Source organism: Colletotrichum scovillei, assembly GCF_011075155.1.
Source record: "Colletotrichum scovillei strain TJNH1 chromosome Unknown Contig00012, whole genome shotgun sequence".
Classification (NCBI taxonomy): domain Eukaryota; kingdom Fungi; phylum Ascomycota; class Sordariomycetes; order Glomerellales; family Glomerellaceae; genus Colletotrichum; species Colletotrichum scovillei.
The window spans coordinates 1,063,410-1,085,161 of NW_023336270.1; the positions used below are offsets into that span (position 1 = coordinate 1,063,410).

The 21,752-nt window shown below is 50.5% G+C and overlaps 9 protein-coding genes across 9 annotated transcripts; 4 read left to right on the forward strand and 5 right to left on the reverse strand.

Moving 5' to 3' along the window:
- Positions 1-1,871: 1,871 nt before the first annotated feature.
- Positions 1,872-2,552, forward strand: HER10_EVM0006252 (uncharacterized protein; the record flags this gene model as incomplete). Its single annotated transcript, XM_035475843.1, has 2 exons — positions 1,872-2,153; positions 2,190-2,552. 2 exons carry the CDS (start codon positions 1,872-1,874, stop codon positions 2,550-2,552), a joined length of 645 nt encoding a protein of 214 aa, XP_035326201.1.
- A 1,141-nt stretch (positions 2,553-3,693) lies between these two features.
- HER10_EVM0010976 (uncharacterized protein) lies at positions 3,694-4,844 on the forward strand (the record flags this gene model as incomplete). The annotated part of the gene is made up of 5 exons (XM_035480420.1): positions 3,694-3,774; positions 3,830-4,435; positions 4,491-4,559; positions 4,617-4,701; positions 4,747-4,844. 5 exons carry the CDS (start codon positions 3,694-3,696, stop codon positions 4,842-4,844), a joined length of 939 nt encoding a protein of 312 aa, XP_035326342.1.
- Positions 4,845-5,655: 811 nt separating this feature from the next.
- HER10_EVM0006340 (uncharacterized protein) lies at positions 5,656-6,308 on the reverse strand (the record flags this gene model as incomplete). Its single annotated transcript, XM_035475927.1, has 2 exons — positions 5,656-6,259; positions 6,304-6,308. The coding sequence occupies 2 exons, from the start codon at positions 6,306-6,308 to the stop codon at positions 5,656-5,658; spliced, it is 609 nt and encodes a 202-aa protein (XP_035326205.1).
- Positions 6,309-7,412: 1,104 nt separating this feature from the next.
- HER10_EVM0001493 (polysaccharide deacetylase) lies at positions 7,413-8,409 on the reverse strand (the record flags this gene model as incomplete). The annotated part of the gene is made up of 2 exons (XM_035471238.1): positions 7,541-8,409; positions 7,413-7,486 (listed from the first exon to the last, which is right to left on the reverse strand). Exons 1-2 carry the CDS (start codon positions 8,298-8,300, stop codon positions 7,413-7,415), a joined length of 834 nt encoding a protein of 277 aa, XP_035326054.1. The 5' UTR covers positions 8,301-8,409.
- Positions 8,410-9,402: 993 nt separating this feature from the next.
- HER10_EVM0001384 (glutathione-dependent formaldehyde-activating enzyme) lies at positions 9,403-10,138 on the forward strand. Its single transcript, XM_035471132.1, has one exon. The coding sequence runs from the start codon at positions 9,572-9,574 to the stop codon at positions 10,013-10,015; it is 444 nt and encodes a 147-aa protein (XP_035326051.1). The 5' UTR covers positions 9,403-9,571; the 3' UTR covers positions 10,016-10,138.
- A 335-nt stretch (positions 10,139-10,473) lies between these two features.
- On the reverse strand, positions 10,474-12,720 carry HER10_EVM0000448 (uncharacterized protein; the record flags this gene model as incomplete). The annotated part of the gene is made up of 2 exons (XM_035470231.1): positions 10,474-11,678; positions 12,570-12,720. The coding sequence occupies 2 exons, from the start codon at positions 12,718-12,720 to the stop codon at positions 10,474-10,476; spliced, it is 1,356 nt and encodes a 451-aa protein (XP_035326019.1).
- A 727-nt stretch (positions 12,721-13,447) lies between these two features.
- Positions 13,448-14,310, forward strand: HER10_EVM0009728 (uncharacterized protein; the record flags this gene model as incomplete). The annotated part of the gene is made up of 2 exons (XM_035479205.1): positions 13,448-14,187; positions 14,280-14,310. 2 exons carry the CDS (start codon positions 13,448-13,450, stop codon positions 14,308-14,310), a joined length of 771 nt encoding a protein of 256 aa, XP_035326303.1.
- An 825-nt stretch (positions 14,311-15,135) lies between these two features.
- On the reverse strand, positions 15,136-16,249 carry HER10_EVM0004664 (uncharacterized protein; the record flags this gene model as incomplete). Its single annotated transcript, XM_035474300.1, has 3 exons — positions 15,136-15,240; positions 15,297-15,925; positions 16,012-16,249. The coding sequence occupies 3 exons, from the start codon at positions 16,247-16,249 to the stop codon at positions 15,136-15,138; spliced, it is 972 nt and encodes a 323-aa protein (XP_035326158.1).
- Positions 16,250-19,937: 3,688 nt separating this feature from the next.
- HER10_EVM0010844 (TRI15) lies at positions 19,938-21,035 on the reverse strand (the record flags this gene model as incomplete). The annotated part of the gene is made up of 1 exon (XM_035480291.1): positions 19,938-21,035. Exon 1 carries the CDS (start codon positions 20,922-20,924, stop codon positions 19,938-19,940), a length of 987 nt encoding a protein of 328 aa, XP_035326340.1. The 5' UTR covers positions 20,925-21,035.
- Between the last annotated feature and the right edge of the window lie 717 nt (positions 21,036-21,752).

Sequence of the window (21,752 nt, forward strand, 5' to 3'; positions counted from 1 at the left end):
TTTACTTTGGCCGAAGAGGAATGAAGTGATTGGCAAGAACGTTTTGACGAGTTAGTACGGTATGAAATTGAATGATGATAGTTGAGGGGAGCTTTGACTAGCTCAACTACGTAGTGTTCGGGGACGTCAAGTATAAAACATTCCCCTAGAGCTCAAATTAACCCTCCTAAGGAGTTCATCAACCACCTCCGGACTGACAGGGTCCCCTGGTATTGTCGTCAAATAGCCCTCTGCCTAGAAACTCTCTCTCAGAAGACGTACATCATAGGACGAGGTAGAGCTTGGGAGATAAGCTCGTACCTAAGCCCAACATGTCCCGGCGTGCTGAGACGGGGAGGTCTCAATCTATCGTAAATTGTAAGGAACGATTCTCGGCAGGCTCGAATGGCAGTCTTGAGCACACGAACTTATCCAATCCGAGAAGGTTGTTTGAAACATGCAGAACTCAACGCGGGAGGCCGTCTTGTGCAACTGTCAGTCAGGTAACGTATGCGGGGTTGATTGGTAGCACAGCAAAGTTAGTCCAAAACTAGTGCTCCTCGTCCACATGTTCAGCAGAGCCATCTATCTGCCGGGAGATGCGAAGTCCGAGACACGCTAAATATCATTGTAGACTTCAACTTTGTTGCCCGGAAACATACGGGATGTCCGCATCTCGCGTCATCATCTTCTTTAAGCCGGCAACATTGTCCGTGGAAAACCAGCTTCGGTCGGCCTCCTACTTCTCCTGAGACACAATTTTTCTTTTCTCAAGATAAGGTACCCCAACGCGTACGTCTTCATGTTGGACTGTAGATTCTCCTCGCAGGCACCATCGAACCTTGATCCATGGCTCGGAAATGCGCGTCTAGCGGGGAATTCAGAGAGAGCCCATTCGTCACACTTGCTTTTTCTCAGCTTCCTGAGTAGATACCATCAGGTCACCTGGCCTCAGTGGTATCGAATCACCTCGTAACCAGAATGGGATCAGAGTGCCTGCTGGAGGTTGATATGGCACCGAAGATAACGGTGAAGACTCAAATGAAATGAGAAACAGGGAGTGAGGCGGGGCGGGCAGGTGATATTGCTGAACTTGCAAATTTCGAAAAGAGAAGAATGGTTCGAGACTTGTGTTGATGCTGTCGGGGTCGACTCGGATTTTGTCCAGGCCAAACGCCTCATAACTTTCTCACGATGGTCGCATTTGTCTGCTATCTTGTCCATAAGCTCTACTATTAACCTCTTTGGATTTTGTATAACAGTTAGCATATGGCACAATTGGCGTCGGTGTTGAACTTGACTTCCTGAAGGAAAGCAGCCTGGGTGCGCCTTCACTTTTCTTGATCTCACATATTCCCTTTCGCCTTCCGCTGCCTTTCACCTTCCGTGTTCTCTTACCTTTCCTCCCCCCTTCCCTCGCCTTTTCTCACCTTCCCTAGTTGTCTCTCACCTCCCTTCTCATCTTTCCTCGCTTCATCCACGCCTGAACTTCAAGTCCTTTGCTCTCAACCACATCAAAAGTTCCATCCGCTTCACCCAGCCCGCCGTCGGTATAATTCTCGCAGCCTTTGCATCATTCGAAAATATTTCAGCAGCAGTAGCTTGCCGCCAGCCAGCCAATACTCAACACAACAATTTACCACCCCCTTAACAGTTTTAAGCACCTTATCCTCTTACCTTTGAGTCACGACACTTTCCGTGGAACCCTACACGACCATCTCGCCATGTCGCCAGATACTCCCTCATCCCCGATCCCTCTTACAACTTCCGACAACGCCATTCGTCCACTATATCCGATCATCTCCCCATCTAATCAACGGGCCAAGGTCGAGTGGCCGTTGAAATGCTATGATGATCTGACAGCGACGGAGAAAAGTATTCCCGACATCTGGATGGAAAGACACCACGAGTGTTCTCGCTTGTGGAGGCTTGATACAGCGGAGGAGAAAGAGGCTGCGAGAGCCAAAATTTGGGAGCTGGCATTCACCAACTGGGACACCAATACGCCAGTTCCTCAACCCGCTCGTGCTGTTGCTAGGAAGACCAAGGATAGCATAGTCAAGATTGGAGTCTTGACAGAAGACGCCAAGCCCTCCAAGAAGATTCATGGGGACAGTACCAGTATCGCCGTGTCTGACCCACGCCCTCGTCGTCCGCACTCTCGTGGTGACGACGTCTTTTTGAAGGTCGAAGTCGATTAGGAGCTCGAGTCTCTGAAATTCAAAGCTTGCGACGCAAGAGGTTCATACTTTCCCTTCGGCACCAGATATGAGCAGACGCTTGGCTATCCGATATTCACTACTAAGGAAGATTGCATTGCTAGCTGGGACCGTGACGAACTCCGCCGGTTGGGTCGGGCCAATACTCAACTCATGATCTACTGGACAAGGAATGCGCTGCTCCTCTCACTCAAGAACGGGTTGGAGAGCTGTGAGAACGCAAAACAAACAACATTGACGATCGACGAGACGCCACCCGACCTCGAGAAGTTGATCCACGTAAAACTTGTAAGCGATGTTTGGGCGAAAACCATCGACGCTTGGCTTCTATCGCCGCTGTCTAGAACACTATGAACACCCGATATCCGTAAGTTTACAATCATGACCTCGTATCTACCTCGTCTGAACCACTGACTGACGTTGCCACAGATGCCTACCCTCTTGATCATCTGTGCCGCCTGTGCGCAGCAGGGATAAGACCACTGATCCTTTTCGGCTTTGCCATTGCACATGAAAGATCGTTCGCCTTCCGCTGTTGTCGCACCAAAAGCATTTCTATTCCCTCTCAATAACTTGACATGCGGTTTGTAAATTGCAGTTGTGGCGGAGGCTCCGTAGGGTCTGAAGCCTTCTCTTGAGACAGAACCCATCATTATGTCCCTTTTGTCATGTCGCTTTTCGTATGGATTCAATCCGCAGTAACACCGTCGTTTATCAACATGAAGAATCTTTTGATAACGAAGCTTTGGTTCATCGTGGTGGCATCGACTACCTACTTACTTACTCTTGGTCTCGCCGCCTCGATCGGGCTTAGACTTATAAATGACACTCCCTGAGGCCTCCTTTTTCAAGATAGCCTCCTTGATTAGGAAGAAGTCTGGCAGTTGATAAATTACAATTTCTTTGAAAACCTAATCTTTGAAAATTGTCGCGGAGATTCCAGCCCGCCGGTAGTCGTGAGGAGCATTATCAATATTGAATCCTTCCGCATCCTTCGGGGATCTCCTATGTGGGGCGCCGGGCCGGATCCGGTGGTCTCGGATTTACAGGGCCATTTTGGTGTCATAATCCCGAACCGGGTCGGCTTTGGCCTGCACCCGAATTTGAAACTTCGCCGAATTCTGCCCGTTGTCGGACCAAGCCAAGACGTTGGCCCGATAACCCACCCGGAGTGTTCATTGTGGCTTCAGGCACCGCTGATTATTGCGCGGTCATGATGTTCCTGAAGGCTGGGGCTGTGTTTTCGTAGACACTAACATGGCTTACGGAGAAGGACTAATCAGAAAGACCACGACACGTGCGCTGTGCTGTGTAGAGTTTGGGGGAACCTGATAATTATATAGACTCTATCTTGCGGAGTTCATGAGGTAGGTACGATATAGTCTAACATCAAAGAATTGGAAAATTTGGGTACCCTAGAATTTTGTTTCAATCTCCTACATTGTTTCAATCACCACGTTCGATCCTACCCCTGTCACCACATCCGCAACTTATGATGTTGAATCGCAACATGAACCAACTTTTCCCGCCCAAACCCACTTTCACAGAACAGAATCTACCAGACCAAGCAGGCAGAGTGCGTTTTGCTCTCCCTTGACCTGATATGTAACATCGAAGTTAACAAGATACAGGTATTCATCATCACTGGCGGAGCATCTGGCATTGGACTAGAACTCTGCAAGATCCTCTACGCAGCTAACGCGACGATATACATCGCCACTCGCTCAAGCGAGAAGATAGCCGCAGCAATCAAGACCATCAAAGCCTTTCGTCCATTGAGCAATGGCAAGCTCGAGCCGCTTGTTCTCGATCTCGCAGATCTAACGACAGTCAAACCAGCCGTTGAATCCTTTCTTGCCAAGGAGTCGAGGCTAGATGTCCTGATACACAACGCCGGCGTCATGATGCCGCCCCAGGGCAGCACAACCGCCCAAGGCCACGAGCTACAGATTGGTACCAACGCCCTGGGCCCATACCTCTTAACGCGGTGCCTGGAGCAGAGACTACGGGCTACCGCTCGACTAAAAGGTATGCCAAAAGGGAGCGTAAGAGTGGTCTGGGTCGCGAGTATGATTTCGCTTGGGGCGCCTAAGGGCGGTGTAATCTGGGATGATGCAACGGATGCGCCGAAGCTCTCTGGAGACTCTATGAGCGATTACATGCAAGGAAAAGTCGGCTGCATCTTTCTTGCGGATGAGTTTGCAAAGCGAGTGAAGGATGATGGCATCGTCTCTGTGGTAAGCCTAGTTCCCTCACTTGATCACATACCACGAATGCTGACTTGAGGGACAGAGTGTGAACCCCGGACTAGTCAAAACAGAGTTGCAGAGACACGCTCCAGCAGCAATGAGCGTCGTCATGGTATGTCCGAAAGTCCTTGGCATGGTGGTTCTCGTCACGAAGCTAATCGAGTCTTAGGCTGTCGTGTTCAAAGGACCCAGACACGGCGCATATAGTGAGCTATTTGCCTCTTGTGCTCCGGACGTTTCGGTAGAAAAGTCCGGTTCGTACATTATACCGTGGGGAAGATTCGGATGCATCCCGGAAGACATTGCCGAAGGGATGAAGCCGCCATCGAGCGGGCAGAAGTCTTTGGGAACCAAATTCTGGAATTGGTGTGAGAGGGAAACCTTATGTTATCAATAAAGAGAGCAACCTAGTAGCCTAAGATTACTCTAGGAATCGGGAATCAACTTCTTCATTCTTTGATAGGGATGATAAGAGGCCTAAGAAACAAAAGACTAGTTTGGATATATATACAGTACGTATTCAGCGCAGAGAGTACGCATCGGATAAAGCGTATATATCGTCATTTCATCTTTTTAACCCTTAAAGCAGCCAGCATCTCATCTATGAGCCTCCACCTTATTATGCATGCCTAATTCGCAGGAGTAGGCAAGTAGGTCTTCTATAATGACATGGAATGTGACATAAGTAGGAAGGCAAAGGCAAGCAAGCCGGACATGGGATGAGCTGTTAATGCAGAAGAGGTCACGGCAGGAGCTACATGAGTTTGAGCCTCATGCGCCTTCTACATCCGGTCTCTGGACTTCAGATGTGGGCGAATTGAAGGAGACTGAGGACACCGAGGTCGATGATGGAATACGCAGAGTGAACCAAATACCCATCAACGACATCGAGAGAAGAAAGACCTTTCGACGCGACGTGACTTCCTTCTCCCCTCTTTCCGTCTTTTTCTTCCTCCTTCTCCCTCCGTCGACAAGTCGCGTCACGTCAACAATCGAACCTTGTGCACGCATTTTTTCCATACCCAGAAACCTCAGAATACACCCACCTCCAACATTCCTCCACCCTTTCTCTTTCATTATCCTCACAGCATCCCCCGAAACGCATTAAATGGTAAGACTTTTTTTTCCCTTTATTGCAATCTCTATTTGAGTCTTACTAGAAAAAGAAAAAAGAGGGAACTAACTGTCGCAGATACTCGGTCATATACCTACCTCGATTGATACGATGCCTTTCCCGTCGACCCCCCACCATCGCAGATCCCCGAGCCGCGATACCCAGGCCGCAAAAGGAGGGCCCACACACCCCTTGATGACTCGATGTGTGTAAACTTCGAGAGATCCGGAGATGTTTCGTCGATGACCACTCCTCGCTGACCCGTCGCTCGGTCAGGATTGTATGTTCCACGCGGGCCGGCCGTGGCGCCGTTGTCGGCGGAAGAGGAAGCTGACGACGGCAGAGAGGCGGGATCGGGCCTTGGGCTTCGCGGGTTGGGGTATCGGGCCTCGTGTCGCAGGGACTTGAGCCGGGCATTTCGGCACCAGTACACCATCAGGGAGTTGTTGGCCTTTGCGAGGCGGCTAAGCTCCACCTTGTCCCAACTGGTGGAGAGAAGCCCTTTGGCGTATTCGATGGTGATATTCTCAGCCAAGTCGTACTTGATGGAGGCCTGGAAGGACGCCCCCTTCACATCCACAAAAGGGAATGTCAGGTCGTTTCCCTCCCAATTCAGGTTCACCTTGAGGTAAATGGTGGCACCGCGGCGGCGCCATTCGGGGACGGCGGGAATGGCATGGCCCTGCTTCTGACGGGCTCTGTTTTCAGCGGACAGTACTGCGTCCTCTCCCAAAGTACCCACGGCATGGTCGTATGGAAAGCTTGACGATTGATCGCAGGGGTTGGGGGAGAGACTATGGTATTGGTATCCCAGCTCGTGAACACAAGGTTCCAGAGTTCTCTGATGCACCTGTCGAAGCCCTCTCTCCCGTCCACCAGGCCGGGAACATCGAGGAAACGAGTGCGTTCCAAATAATGATGCATCCATTCCTCCGGGAGGGCTCTCTGGATCTTGCTCAGGTCGTCGTACTTTGTCAGGATGCGAAGCGAGCGACTCTGACCTAGCGTTGGCCAAAGCTCGAACTACTCGATGATTCCGAAGAACGTCATGCAAGGACGTATAGAGAGCCAACTTGCGCTCGATCATGGTACTTATAAAGGAGTAAAAGCAGGGATTTGTGTACATGTATAGGTCGTGGAGTGCTGCAAATTACCGCTTACAGCAAGGCGGATCAGAACGCGATAGAATGGCGTGCTACTCAGTAAATTCAATCCTCTGTTCATACTCCTATTACAGTCTCTAGAGATTATATTCTTACCAGCTCTATTTTTGGTCCCATCAGTATTGCTACTATTTCTAGTAGGTTCTCTGCGTGTATACTGCTGAGAATACACATCAAGCATCGCGGTGATGCTACAATGGCAATAGAGATTCCAGACATAGCGTCAGAAATAGGGTCAAGAGTCTGATCGACAATGAGAGCTTTTTTCACTCACCGATTAGGTCTCCGGATTGTAGATGAACTTTCTGTACTTTTGCGTCATTCTTGTAAGGGTGGTACCTGGCCACGAAATCTCATGGAAGCCAGAGGTTGTCCCTATTTAGTGAAGTTGTTCTATAATCTGGTAAAAAGGTCTTGCGCGGAGTACCTTTGGAGGTCAAGAAGGGTTGGAAACTGATCAGTATGGTACGTGAACGACACTGGAACACATCTAGGCGTATCACTTTGGTGTCCAGTCTTTGCCGAGTGCGGGTGGCCGGAACATCTGCAGCAAGAAACCAATGCTTTTCCTATTTTCAGTATGCGCTGGGCATCATAAATATGTACGGAATAATATGTCCACGAAATCTCCATATCACTATCGCCACCCTTAGTCAGAGGTGGAAAAGATACATCATCGTTCTTGCCTCTAGCAAGTTGTCGCACCGTTGCCAGTGAAGGAGCCAGACTGGTACGCGCCGCTAGCGTCATCGAGACATTCAGCTGTTAGAGAGGTTAGTTACCGGCTGCATGAGTCTACTCGCACACTCCACTTACCAACAGTAACCAGCTTGAGGTTGTTCTGCTTCGCCCAGTTGATCAACCACGGGGTCAAAGTCTGCACCGTGGTGGCGTAGGTCTCGTGCATGAGAGGGATGTGTCCGTTGCCGCTCGCGCCAGCAGCAGTGAACTTGGCCTCGCTCTGCGCAGGAGTCTGCCCGTTCCAATCGCCAGAGTCAACATCGTCAGTGATGACCTTGTATCCCAGCGTCTTCATCGTCGAGAGAACGGATCCGCCGGTAGCAAGGTACGGCGGGCGCATGTAGGCGGGCTTCTTGCCAATGATGTTAACCATCGCCTGCTCGAGCTTCTGCATCTCGGTCGTGAGCTGCGCCGTGGTCAGGCTGCCAAAGGTAGACGGGTGCGTCCAGGTGTGCGAGGCGATCTGGTGGCCAGAGTCAAAGGCCTTCTTGACGGCGGTGCGCTGGTTGTAGATGCAGCCGTAGAGTGTGCCCGTCATGAAGAAAGTGGCCTTGGCGCCGCCGTTGTTGAGGATGTCGACGAGCTGGGAAGTGTACTGGTATGGGCCGTCGTCGTAGGCGAGGGCGAAGACGCCCGGCTTGGCGCACTTTTGGATCACGACACCTGCGCTCGGGGCGCGCTTGATGAGTTCCATGGGGTTCTCGATGGGAATGGCGGCCGCGCTGGCGGCCATCAGGAGACCGGTGACGATGGTATCGAGAAGCATGTTGGGCGAATCGGGCTTTTTCGTCAAAGAATGTAGAGTAGCGAGGGAACTGATGATGGTTGTGGACATGAAGCTTCCAGAAACAGGAATGACCTGGCTGGGCAGCCGTCTATATATGCTTAACCAAGAGGTGCGCTCAACAGACGATGATGAGCCCACACGAAGCACTTCAATCTCGTCACGACTAGAGAACAAAAAAGACGGGAACACCTCCTTTGTGGGGTTATTGGACATGGGGTGAACGGCCGGATGCGACCTCTTCGGGAGTTCGCTTCGTGGCTCAAGACGAACCTTGCTTCTCCCAGGGGCAAGATTTAAGAGTACCACGGCGCGAGGCCGGCAGTGAGGGGCCTCTAGGGGGCTCGATTCGACTACATTGGGTCAAGAGCAATCTAGATGAGTGTGCGGGAGGGAAGCGGGTGACAGCATTGATTGAGCAGTCTCATTTAGGCTCTTTTCCTGGTCGCGGGGTGCTTAATCTGGAACGGAGGGTCACGGTCAAAAGGGAGAATTTTTTGGCGGGGGTCTGATGGGCCACCCCGGCCGAGTTGACTAGGGTATATCAGGGCGGCTGCTATTCAGACGACGATGGTTTCTCCGCATATTGAACAGAACCAGACTTTTCAGCTCTTTGGGTGCCGGGGATAGTTGTCCACGTGCTTTTCAACGGCGGCTGAATCGGCATAGCGGCACCAGGTGTCGCCAAGGGTGAGATCTCCCGGAACCTGGGGAAGATATCATTCTTAACCAGATGAAGTTGGTGATGTTACCAGACGACTGTTCGTCCCGGCTAAATAAGAAGGCTTGAACGCCAGCGATCACTGACGCGCTGAAGTTGGCACTAGTTCAGACTACACATGGCCGGGGGAAGGGAGCGCTCAGGGGCTTGAGGTCACGTCTGAGTGCTGACTCATCTCATATTCATCGCTAACTCACTTCAGTCTTGTCTCACTGATCCCACTGAAATACCAATCTCACCTCACGGGAGTGATGGGTGAGTGAGGCGCATCCTTGCGAACATAAATACACCTCAGACAATCTCAGTAATCAGGGAATTGAGTTGGAAGTAGTGAGCGCTCACGCGCCTGCAAGAAGCCAGCCAATCAACGATGATGACTCAAGTCAAGCGAAACCAGCTGATCACTGGCGCCCTTCGCGTGTCAAACCTGAACAATCATCACAGCATCCATCAAAGTTGTTATTATTGCTGGCTGGTTTTCATTTTCGCGATGAAAAAACAATCCAACTGAGGAGCAGACGTCATATCATCTGAAGAATTAGCAACGCAGCAGCTCCAACTTCACCCAGTCTCAACCATAATCAGACTGCTACAGCTCAAAATGAACGTGGAATGTCAATGCGGCACAGTCACATTCAAGACCCCAGCTCCAAAACCCATCGACATCTACTGCTGCCACTGCTCGCAATGCCGCAAGCAGTCTGCTTCAGCATTTGGTACATCGGCAATCTTCCCCGCTGATGGCCTATTCCCGCTCACGGAAGATCTCATGTCGAAGCTCCAGGTCTGGACTCGCCCCACAAAGAGCGGCGGGCACATGGACTGCTACTTCTGCAGGCTATGCGGGACCCGAATCTTTCATCGCACTCACGATGAGCATGGCCTGCCCAAGTCAACAGTCAGTATCAAAGGAGGGCTGATCTCGGGGCTCAAGATGGATAGCGGAAAGCATATCTGGACGACCAGCGCGGTAGTGAAGGTTTCTGATGATGCCGAGAGGTACGATGAATCACCGCCAGCGACGCCTAATAGCAGTCAGGATTGAAAAGCTTTCGAGGGTCAGATTGAGGATGCATGTGCATTGATAGTCCTTATTCAGGTCTGTAAAGAAGTTCGCAGAGAAAGAAAGGTCTTGTAGCTCGCGCAGCAGAGCGCCATCAGCGAGAAGGTTGCACGAATATATTTGCAATGAGTCATACAGACGAGTAAACGCAACGTATGCTTGGACTTGACGTATGATTAAGACCGAAATGAAAGGCAACTAGATAACCAACGCGGCCACAAGCAGCAACCGCCACTCGAGCCACACCCATGGCCAAGGACCGAGCAAGACGAATGACGAAACAAAGATACGCCGCTGATAGAGAAGTAGGAAATGAGGTGACGGCGTGCTAGGGGAAGAGGGGTATGTCTGACTGTAGCAGCGCCGAAATTGGAGATCCTGCGAAAGGCATACATCTTGTGGCCGCGTAGAATAGGACAATGAGGTGTATGTGGTGCTGATCACAGACTCCACCTCTCTGCCGCCCATAGAGGGAAAACGGGAGTAGCAGACTTATCTGGACAAGTCGCCACGAATTCCACACCTGCCGGCAGTGGCATATTGAAGTGACCGGGACCGCCAGCGTTGGCAAACCATGCCCGAAAAGGCACATATGTTTGGGTGTTAGCTATAACGAGGTCATAGTTTCTTATGCTCTGCCGCAGGAAGCCGTCTCCGACAAGCTGACTGCCACTCGCCGAAAAGGGGGGCGCAGTCGATGATGCTGATCCTCCAAGCCAAACAAAACCATAATCATCAGGTACATCAATAGTGATGGTAAAGGTCCCTGCCTGATTGAACTTTAGGTAGCCCCGGTGTTGGATCACCTCACACGAATTGCTCCAAGTCGTGCCTGTCGGACCACGCACTCCATAGATGTCTGTGGGATTATTCGCCTGATTTGGGTTGTTGGTCCATGAGACAAGCGGAGTAACTCCGCTGCCAAGAGGCGATCTACCTTGGGTAAGCAAAGTCAAGTTCAAGTTTCGCGGGTTTTTGGTTGAATCCGCTAACACCCGAATGAGTTCTTGGCAAGGCGCAGAAAGTCGATCAAAGACGTATGCGGCGAACTCGCTCCCAGGAGTACACGAAGGCGCCGCAGACGTGCTTGAGCTGCTGAGCGAAGAACTTGTGCTGGTGGTAATTGACGAGCTTGGAGTTATGATGGATGAGCTGGAGGACAGACTGGTTGTGAGCGACGACGAGGTGCTTGAAGAAGTGTCGGAAATGCTCGCCGAGAATGTTGATGTCTCAACACTTGTAGAGTTTGAGAAGCGTGCCGAGGTGGAAGTTGTTGATTCTGTCCTTGTGGAAGTCTGAGTTAAGAAGGTTGTGGTCGATGACGGCGAGGGCGATAACGAGGGCGATATTGAGGCCGATGGAGACAGCGAAGACAACATGGATGATGAGAGTGATGGAGATAATGAAGGCGATGGTAATGTTAAAGAAATCGTTGAAGGAAAGAGAGGTTCAAAACCTGGGGTCGATACTGTTATAAATGATACGGTACTTGGACCAGAATTCAATGGTATGAGCAACTCAGCGACGCTAGAGGTTGTCGACATAGTGCGGGAGAACGTAGAAGTGTCTTGTAGCAAGCCGCTTGTAACGCTTGCGGTGGAACGGCTTGTGGTGCTGGGTGAGACAACCAACGAAGTTGCGCTTGCTGCAGTCGTTGTCGAGGTACTCTGACTAGGCAAGCCGGGAAGTTGTATCTGGCCGTTTTGACACTGATCGACTATGACACGGATGTTAGCCACCTCCTCTTCGAAGTAGAAAAGCTAGGGGTATTGGTGAATCTTACCTCCGTATGCCAAGAGGGATACTGGCTCACAATCAGGCGGTCGAGACGTGAAGGTAACATGAACCTGACCAGTAGCATCCTGACAGAAGCTCGCTTGGATACCGGGCAGGGATGGATGGTAAAATCGGAGGACCCCCTGGTAAACGTCGAATGTGGTTGTTATAGCGTTGTTCGGTGGCGTCTCCCCGGCACTAAAAGGTCTATGGCTTTCACCTGGAGAGTAGTGGACTGGAACGCCGCCGTCTAGCAATTGACCAGCGATCAAGGTAAACACTGTAGCGGTGTTGCAACTCTGACGATCTGCATTGGTGTTGTGGTTCACAAAACCACCTGGCATCCGTTTCTTCAGATTTCGCTTAACAGTCGTAGGGGGCCCTGGGGTAACGAAGAAGATCACAGTTTCAGCGACCTGCGCGGATGTCGAAGTAGAGGGACCGGAATTAGTGGCAGAGGTAGGGATTAATGTGTTCGAGGTCAGACTGGTTAACAAAGACGTTGTAAGTGCAGTGAACGAAGTATCAGATGCAGCGGCCGCAGACGAAGAAAGTTGTCGAGAAGAAGTAGGTATTGTCAACGGGGTTGTTGCCGGCGGACTAATCTGTTCTGTGGCCGAGAGAGAAGTGCCGAGAGAAAGGCTTAGTGTTCCAGAAAACCCAAGCGTAGGATTTGTGGAAAGCCCAATGGTTGTTTTCGTTGACAGAGGTGCGTCAGCGATAGAAGTTGAGTTTGGCGTTGTCTCTAGCCCTGTTGAACCAGCGGCAGCAATAGTCGTAGGCTCCAGGTAAGTCGATAGGTAGGTGAAGCACCATGTTGCTGATAAATCATTCTCGTCGTCAAAGGATTGTACAGACGCTGAGATTAATTGTGGAAGGAAAAGCAACTTGAGTATGGATCGAGGCTTCATGATGGCAATTGAGATGATGTAGATAAGTGAAGCACATGACAGTGGGAGCCCTTTCAAACAGCAGCAGACGGATGCCATGATTCGAGATAGATATAAGTCAAAGTGAGCAAAGGGTAGTTCGTAATTGAAGCAATCAACATCAAAAGAAGATGCTCCACAATATTACGACGAGACATTAAATCTTATTTCCGCGGGATAGAAACTCTTATTTCAACGAGACATTAAGCCTCAGTATTAGACAACGAATTGATTATAATTGGGAAAAGACTGAGTTGGAACGCAGTGAAACGTGAGGCGCGATTCAGCTATTAGGCTAGGCCGAGAATCGCCTCAAAAAACGCCACAATTTGAGGCCCAGGCGGTCGACGTCCCGACATCACGGTTGAGTCTGATATGTTCATTGAAACCAAATTCCATATCTCAGCCAGCCACTGGGCGGCTCCCATACTGATACAGTTCAAAGAGCACCGGAGCTCGCGCATGTGCATTCATCGATATTAAATAATGAGAGACATAAACACTCGTTCCTCAGCTCGCCTCTGAATGCGCAATTTCTCCACGTGAGTCTGGCAAGTCCAATAGCCACATGCCCTTACACTAGACCCGCAGACATAAAACGTTGTTATAGCTCAGTATTTTTTGAAGTGAAATACTTTTAATCCAGCGACCAAGGACGAATCCCTCCGTTAAGTTCTTCGCCATTATCATCATCATCATCATCACAATAATGGAAGTTTCTTCCCAAACGACTCTCCTTGCATGTCGTACTGCGACCATCGTCCAATGCTTCACCAAGCAGGCGTTTGCTCCATTGTGTGGCAGCTGCATGGCGACTCCCGCTGTCCGCTTACCTGCCGTCACGGGACAGCCCATCACCGTTCAACTACAGGCTCCAAATTGCAATAAATGCGGATGCGATACTTGCGTGCACACAGTCTCCTACACGACCGAATACGATACATTCTGTTCCACAGGCCTCGCTAAGCAGGTGTATGCCGTCACAGAGACATATCGCGGGATGCCTTCGAAACCTACAGTGACATCTACGGATGTCCCCTTCGGTTTTACCACAGAAGTTCAGACCTGCACAACGTGTGGTCCAACCCCCGTCGTGGCAACAATCACACACCCAGTGTCGGTGGTGGTGCAGGATGTCAGGGCGTCGGGGGTTATCACCATACCTGCTGGCATCGATCCTCAATACTCCCCGTTCAGCATAGTCGACTTCCCAAGCGCAGCATTACCATCCGAGTCTACACGTGTCACTGCTGCTCAAAGCCCTCAAGGATTGATTTTGCAATCCGGCTCGGCCCCCGGCGAGACTCTGCCTCTGAGCAAAGACACGTCACTAACGGCGAGCCTTCACGGAACAGCGACGGCGCATGAATCGAACCCAGAACAGATCCCAACTCTGGGATCGCTCAATTCAGGTGCACTTTCTCCGCTGTCAACTACCGCTTCACGTGAGTATTCATTCTGCTGTCAATCTCTGGTCAATAGACTAACAGGCAGCTTCACTAGTTCCCATTACCAATACAGTGAGCGGCTCTACCAGACAGTACGGCCCAGCCGCCAGTTATAAGTGTGTGATAGCTGCTGGGCTGGTCTTCATGACGGCTTTGATGGGATGAGGCATATACATCTTCTGAGCACAGTCTGAGTCTTTGACCAGTCTCTGGTTCTGGGTGAGCGATATTGTTCCAAAGAGTTGATCCAAGGCGAGAGACAGCTTGTATGTACGTGGAGGTCTAGATGTAGAATCGATAAACTCTGCTATGAAGACTTTTGGTCACGCAGTCGGTCTATTGTGCCTCGACAGCTTTGAAACATACTCCGTAATTAAATGCTTATATCCCTGGGCATAATCAAGAGCTACCTCAAATTCCATCGCTTCCTGTTCACCATACTCAGAGACACTCCGCCAAGAAGTTAGCTCTTGCCAGCTGATGAGCTGGAACGCGAATTTTTCGGACTAACCCCTTGCAGTGATCAACTCACAGAGTTCGTTCCGTGCTGTAAGACAAGCTTTTATACATGCAATGATGAGGCTGAGACCACGGGTACTTTTCCCGATCGTTCCAGCGTAAATTGGACGTCGCACACCCCTTAGGCTTTGGAGAGATATGGATGGTATCAAGGAATGTCACTGTCGCAGAAATGCTTTCCTGTGTTTTTTCAGCGTTGTCGAATGGTGCCTCAAAGTGTGTCGGTACAGAGAAGTTCTCTGGTTGTCATTCATCTGCACTTGGAGTTTGTAACCATGTTATATATACATGAAGCTCAACATTGTACACCAGAATGAGAAGAATTTTGTACACTTCGTGGCCCCCCAAATGATGGCCACTTATGTGCCCAAGGGACCAAACTTGGTGACTCGTGATAGTCTACCTATGAGGAAGGTCTAGGCATACCTCTTCAGGCGCGACGAGACTGAGAGCGCTGACCAATGCTGCGCTTGGCGCTCATCATTTTGACACTCTCATCGTAGTCGGAGGTGCCATTGTTGGGATCAGCATCCTTCTGTATTGATATTAGCCATGCTCTCTCACCATCATTGCGTCGAGGGTACTACTTACCGCGTTCTCGGCGCCGCACTTGGAACCAGCATTATACTTTCCATCAGGCCCATCAACACCCGCAAAGTCGCGCTTGCTATTCGCCTTGAGCATGTTGGTAGCAGCCTCGGGCAACCACCCGTTGATGAAGTCGCCGTGCGAGCAGAACGAGTTACCGCACGCAAGCTCAAAAGGCGGCGTGCCGTTCCAACCGTCCGGAAGCACCTTACGGAGATCGTAGCGAATCGAGAACCGGAGCTGCGGCTGGCGCTTCATGCCCTCCGGGCACCGGTTGGCGGGCTTGAAGCCGTCCTTCCAGTTCTGGGTGCCTGAGTAGGCCGACTCGAGAGTCTGCTCGTTGACGCAGTCGTGGAAGAGGAGAAGGGTCTGCAGGTGCGTGGAGCACGTCTTTGTCGGCCAGGCTGCGACTTCTTTGCCCTCTTCGGTGGGGTCGCCTTCGCAAAACCATTGGATGCCGGCGAGGTCCTCGACGTCGGCTTGTGTTGTTCCCTTGGAGTTTCCGGCGACGGTTTTGTAGTTTTGGGGGATGGCGACCTCAGCGCTTTCGATGGCGACGTAGTAGGCGCTGAAGCGAGAGAAGGGGACTGGGGTCATGCCGGTGTCATTCTTGACGTACAGAGTTGGGACCCCTTTCGAGTTCAAGTCAGCAAGAGATCGTCTTGTGATAGGGAAATGGCTGTGGTTTTAGAAAACATAGGGTTGAGCTTCAGCTTACAGTAAGAGGAGTAGTCATTGGGGTTCTCGGCAGTTGAGCAACCTGCTTGGAGCTCGGCAGAGGTGTTCGTGTTGAGGGTGACGGCGTCGGAGCCAAAGAAGGTGTGCATGTGGCTCTTGTACTGGCCCGGGATGACGACGGGATCGATGTTCTTGCGCATGAAGGGCTCGGCCACGGCAATGGTGTATGCGTTGGCGATGCCAGCACCGGCAAGCAAAAGAGAAGTAGTAGGAAGCATCTTGAAGTGGTTTACAGGGAGTACGAAGAGAAGGGGAATGAAACGAACGAATAAGTCAAACCCCCCACTTCCCGGCACCCCCCTGTTTCTGGCACCCACAAAAACGCGAAAATCCACCACAACGCAATGCCCACCCCCAACCTCCTTTTATCACAACATTTTCAATTCGAGTCCAAATGGGCTCATTTTTTGCACATACCTTCTTCTATATCTAATGCCTCAATATACCGAAGATCAGCTTCGTCAGGCTCTCGAGGACATCTCAAACGGCAAGAGTCAAAAGAGAGCCTCATTGGAGTATGGGATACCACGATCAACCCTCCAACTACGTCTCCAAGGTGGTCAGACTAGGAAAGTGGCTTTTGCTGACTGGCAGAGGCTGTCTCCTGACCAGGAGAGTAGCTGGCACAATGGGTTCGCATTCAGGCTTCGCTGGGCCTCGCACCAACGCACCAACAGGTGAAGGAATTCGCAGAGCGAGTTCTGGCTGCTGCTGGGGATACCAAACCATTAGGAAAGGCTGGATCTATGCCTTCGTGAGAAGGAACCCTATCATTAAGGTTCAGAGAAGTCGTTCCATCGATTCTAGACGCGTTAATGGGGCATCTACTGAGGTCATTAGGAACTGGTTTAAGTTCCTTGCTATCCCTGAGATCAAGGACATCAAACCAGCCAACAGATATAATATGGATGAGACTGGCATCCTCGAGGGTCAGGAGCTAATGGGTTAGTGCTGGGCATGGCTGAGACGACGTCTGTTCGCAAGAAACAACCTGGGTCGAGGGCATGGGTCTCTATCATTGAGTGTATCTCAGCCTTGGGTAGGGCACTTCGTCCTCTTATCATTTTCAAGGAAGACGGTCCAACAACAGTGGTTTCCATTACATCTGGTTCCATACGATGGGTGGAGTTTACAGCAACAGATAATGGCTGGACTACAGACTTAACTGCCATTGAATGGTTAGAGAAGGTGTTTATCCCACAGACTATGCCCGAGGCTGAGGGCGAGGCTCGACTGTTGATTGTGGATGGGCATGGGAGTCATACGACGACAGACTTCATGTGGAATTGCTATATTAACAATATCCATTTACTGTTCTTACCACCACACCCTCTCATGTCCTCCAGCCACTTGACCAGTCTGTCTTCAGCCCTGTTAAGTCAGCCTATCGGAAGGAGCTCGGTTACTTGTCTCAATGGAACGACTCTACCATTATAGGTAAAAGGAACTTCCTGGACTGTTACCAGAAGGCTCGACTTGCTGGTCTATCAGTCTCGAACATCAGAAGAAGTGGACTGGTCTACACCCTGTAGCGATGGTTAAGCCCCTGATGAACCCTATGGTATTACCTGAGCCTTCTGCTAAGCCCACCACACCCAAACCAACCAGTCGGGGCAAAAGCGATGCCATAATGGTCAACAAACTACCCCTGTTGAGCCATGGGATTCTGCTTCCTCTGCAGTGGTCTGGTCGACACCCAGGAAGCTGGCAGAGCTCAGCGGTCAACTGCACTTATACACCCAACTCGACAATGATACCAGCACTCAACGGCTGCTGTTCAGGAAGGTGAAAAAAGGCTTCACAGAGCAGGCCTGGCAACTGGCAGCTGCCCAGCAGCAGCTGGCTCACCTGAGCTGCAGTTAGGAAGAGGAAGACTGTTCAGATCGATCCCAACACGAAGTTTGCGAACATCAGGGATATCCATCGGGCTCAAATCGAAGCGGGTGAAAAGGAGGTTATTACGGCTGAATCCAGCGACTCTGAATGCCCTAGTGAGGCTGGCAGTTGTATTGTAGTGGGTGTGGTTGAGGATCAATAGTTAATAGTAATGAGGAGGTTGGGTTGTGATCCCATCGTTTTTGTGGGTGCCAGAAACAGGGGGGTGCCAGGAAGTGGGGGGTTTGACTTATCACCAAACCTGTCAAAGAGAGAGACACGGGATTGGGACTGGATGAAGGAAGGATAACCTCACACTGACAGACCCAAAAAGGCTTCCCTCCAAGAAGGCCAACGGCGTTTCTTTAGTATCGATCACCTTTACTCCCCCGAACTGCCCGATCTCAACGTTTGTTCGTCCCATCACTGCCGCCTCCGCCGCTCCAGCATGTCCACCGTGCATCCCGTGGGCCGTCGATCCCAGCAAGCTGTATCTTTGCAAGGGTGAAGATGCACCTATTCTGCGGGCCTGGGCAGCTGAAACGCGGTGACCGGCTGGGCGGCGCACTTCCAAAGCCTTCAGCGAATTGAAGTGTCACCTGAAAGCGGTAGCGCGCCTGGGATGGCAACGGTACAGGCGCCGCACGCCCATGACTTTAATTTCGATTCGAAACGTGCTTGACAGGGTGACAGGGACGCAATTTTGTCCTAGGCCATGTTAGTGCCCATTAGGGCCAACAATACAGGCCTACGGAGTGCACGGAGCAATCCAGCGGACTGGATTGCATCAACGGACAAAGTAGAGCGGCCTGTCGGACATTGTACGCCTTATCAAGTCTGTTTAATGGTGGGTGGAAAATGTGTGTATGGAGTACAGCTCAGGTGCGGTAGGCAACCTTGTTTCTACTGCCGACCAGTTTGATTTTGGACTCCAACGAATACAATTCGCTGATGACACCGGCACCTGTCAAGTTGGTTGAACCTCATTCGTGTCCCCTGACCTCGAAATCAGAGTGACTGGCTCTATAAGGCTCTACAGAGTTCATAAGGTAGTGAAGGCTTAGAACAGAAGACAGCGTTAAGTAAGGTACCGGCTTTTGTTTCCACGATGTACATATGTCAACCTTTGTCCCAGAATCAATTCATGATACCTTAAGCCGACGGCATGAAATACTTCGCACTTCGCTCTCGCTCTCTTAATGGAGCCGGCAATCTTAAGATTGGCAGCCACAGGGCAAGGGAGTCACCCCTGTACGCGGAGAGAAGCCGTGCCAACCCCTCCACCCATCCCCTGTAACCTCCACTGCATGCGTGCACGGAGAACTGCATCGCACATTGTCAAGCTGCGACGTTCTGCCCGCTTGGTTTTTCGTGATCTTAGCAGGAATCGATATACGCCGGGTCTTCTTCGTAGCCTTCATTGGCACAGAGAAAGGCGTTACATGTTTACACAGTCTTCGCATGGTATAGTAGCCAAGATGTCTGATTTAAGTGAGAAAGTCCGCAGTTTACAAAAATATTCACCACCCGTCTCTCCTTTCTCGCTGAGAGGGCTCAAGAACCATACACGTAGTGCATTCGGGGCAAGACTTATGTGCGAAATTCGCCCTTAGTATCATCCAGTCAATTGTTGGCCAATGACAAGTACCAAGGTGATTACATTCGTGTCAAATGAACAAGAATTCCTCTTTTGCTCTATTCCGTGGGAGATCCCGGAATCGGCCAATCTGTCTGACGTTTGACAGGTCTCCATCCACATCAATCCAACGCAAGGTCAACCCAGTCGGTCTACTGCACGACGCAAATGTTGGTTCTAAAAGCGTAATCTACGAATCTGTATCAACATCATTAAGCTCACTATTAAGTGAGCTCATTGGTTCTGGCTCCTTGGAACTATCTCCAGCTTTCATCAGAATGCTTACCAAACCACCTCTGATCTCACAAAAATACCAAGAACACATGGCCACTTTTCAAGTAAATTGACGCAGAAGGCATTGCCATCATTCATTGAGGTCTAATAAAACGCATTATCTATCCACACTGGTAAACAGGAGTTTCTGTGTTCCAGTACGCGTACAAGTTCTTGTTCCCCTTTCGATCAATCTTACCCTGTCGACGCCGTTCCTCCTTCTGCACCTTTTCCTCATTCCTGTACTGCACCGCCAGCAGCGATCGCTGCTCCGACGCAGACAAGTGCATCAAGGCACTTCGATCATTCGCCCTCATGTTTTCTAGCTGATGCGTGATCACTGCCCTCTCTCGCTTTTCTCTTTTAGACAATGCCTGTGTCCCACCATGGTGCAGCAGGTCCTCGCTAGACTCCTCTTCTTCGGATTCTACCCGGGCATATTCTAGCTGTGAAGGTGGGGTCCGCATTCGGCGTCTCAGATGATTGATAGACAGTCCAGTTTGATCCGAGGATCGCTTGGATATGATCTTGCCTGATGGCAACCGAAGAGAGTCCTCATCAACCTGTAACGGCTGTCGACTTGGGCTTGCCGGCTGGTTTCGCACATCACACTCCTCTATGTCGCTCTCAAAGTCACTCTCTTCGTTGCCTTCCGCCTCGGAGAAAGTGAAGTCGTAAAAGTCGCCAAATTCGGAGTCTTGGTCTGCTGGGTCAAACCTGCAGTGACCTTTGCCAATCATATGTTGCTGTACGGCTTGTACCGTTGTCCTCTCTGTCCCGCAATGTAGACATTCCCGATAATCGAAAATGACTAGGTGCAGGTACTTGAAGAGAGTTTCCAGGTCGACGAGTAAATGTTGCCGATGTGGAATAAACAGGCCGTGTGACTTTTGCATGTGGGCTACACTGCCAAGGAAGTCTGCTGAGAGATTGGGGCAGAACAGGCATTGCCCAGGAATGGAGGGTTGCATGGTCGCGTTGTGAGAGTCGATTGACTCTTTCGGCGAACTAAGTATGTTGTTGTTATTCTGTTTTGAGAGTGAGTCCATCGAGTTCCAAAGGAGCGCAGTTGTTGCTGTGTTTGTTGCTGTTGTTGTTGCACCCGGCATTGATAATTGGTCGTTCGAGTGGAATTAGCTTCTTGCTGGTCTTGGTTGGAAGAGGTGGCGGAACTAGATCCTGTTGTTGTATCTTAATTGAAGTGGTCTTTTCGACTGAATTGGTGGAATGAAATAAGCTCCATTCGAATAATTCCCAGGACTATATAATCATTTGCATTCACATAATTTTCAGATCAACAAGCTAGGCGGTGTTCCGAACATCCACGGGTTCTCAACACCGGGGTCGATGGCTCAGAAGTCCGAGCCGTAGGACTAAGCCTCTTCAGGCCAAGGATGTACGCCATGAATGAGACGGTCCACTATAACTGAAGAAATCTGCCAATGAAGTTTTAGTTTCTCGTTGACGAGGTATGATTCATAATGAACGATGCAGCCACTTTCGGTGCTCTACCAATGAGCTGCGAGGTGACTCACTACAATACTTGAGACAAAGATGAATGTCAAAGACCCTGAAACCGTCATTTCTCTTTTCACGCATTCTAACTTAGACTTCGACTGAGAATATCATCAGGAGTTGGGTGATTAAAAGCCGCGACTGGCCGAAAATAGCCGAGAGTCTAGCGGCGTTCACAGCTGGACTTACGTTGTACATGCGACAAAAGCCACGCAAAAACACCACTACAGTCAGAAGCTCAGAGGTGCGGCTCAAGGAATCAGTGCATTTGGCATTGAATACATTCATTTGCCCTATTTGTTTGTCTCTGTGATGCAATTGAAACAGCAGAAGGATCCAATCATCGGCCACATTGGCCAGCGACAATCTGGCTGGACAACTCATTGGGCGGGATTTCTAACCCACATCGACCGTCTGCGGAG

Coding starts and splice junctions, on each gene's coding strand:
- HER10_EVM0001384 (XM_035471132.1), top strand. CDS start 9,572: ATGAACGTGGAATGTCAATGCGGCACAGTCACATTCAAGACCCCAGCT.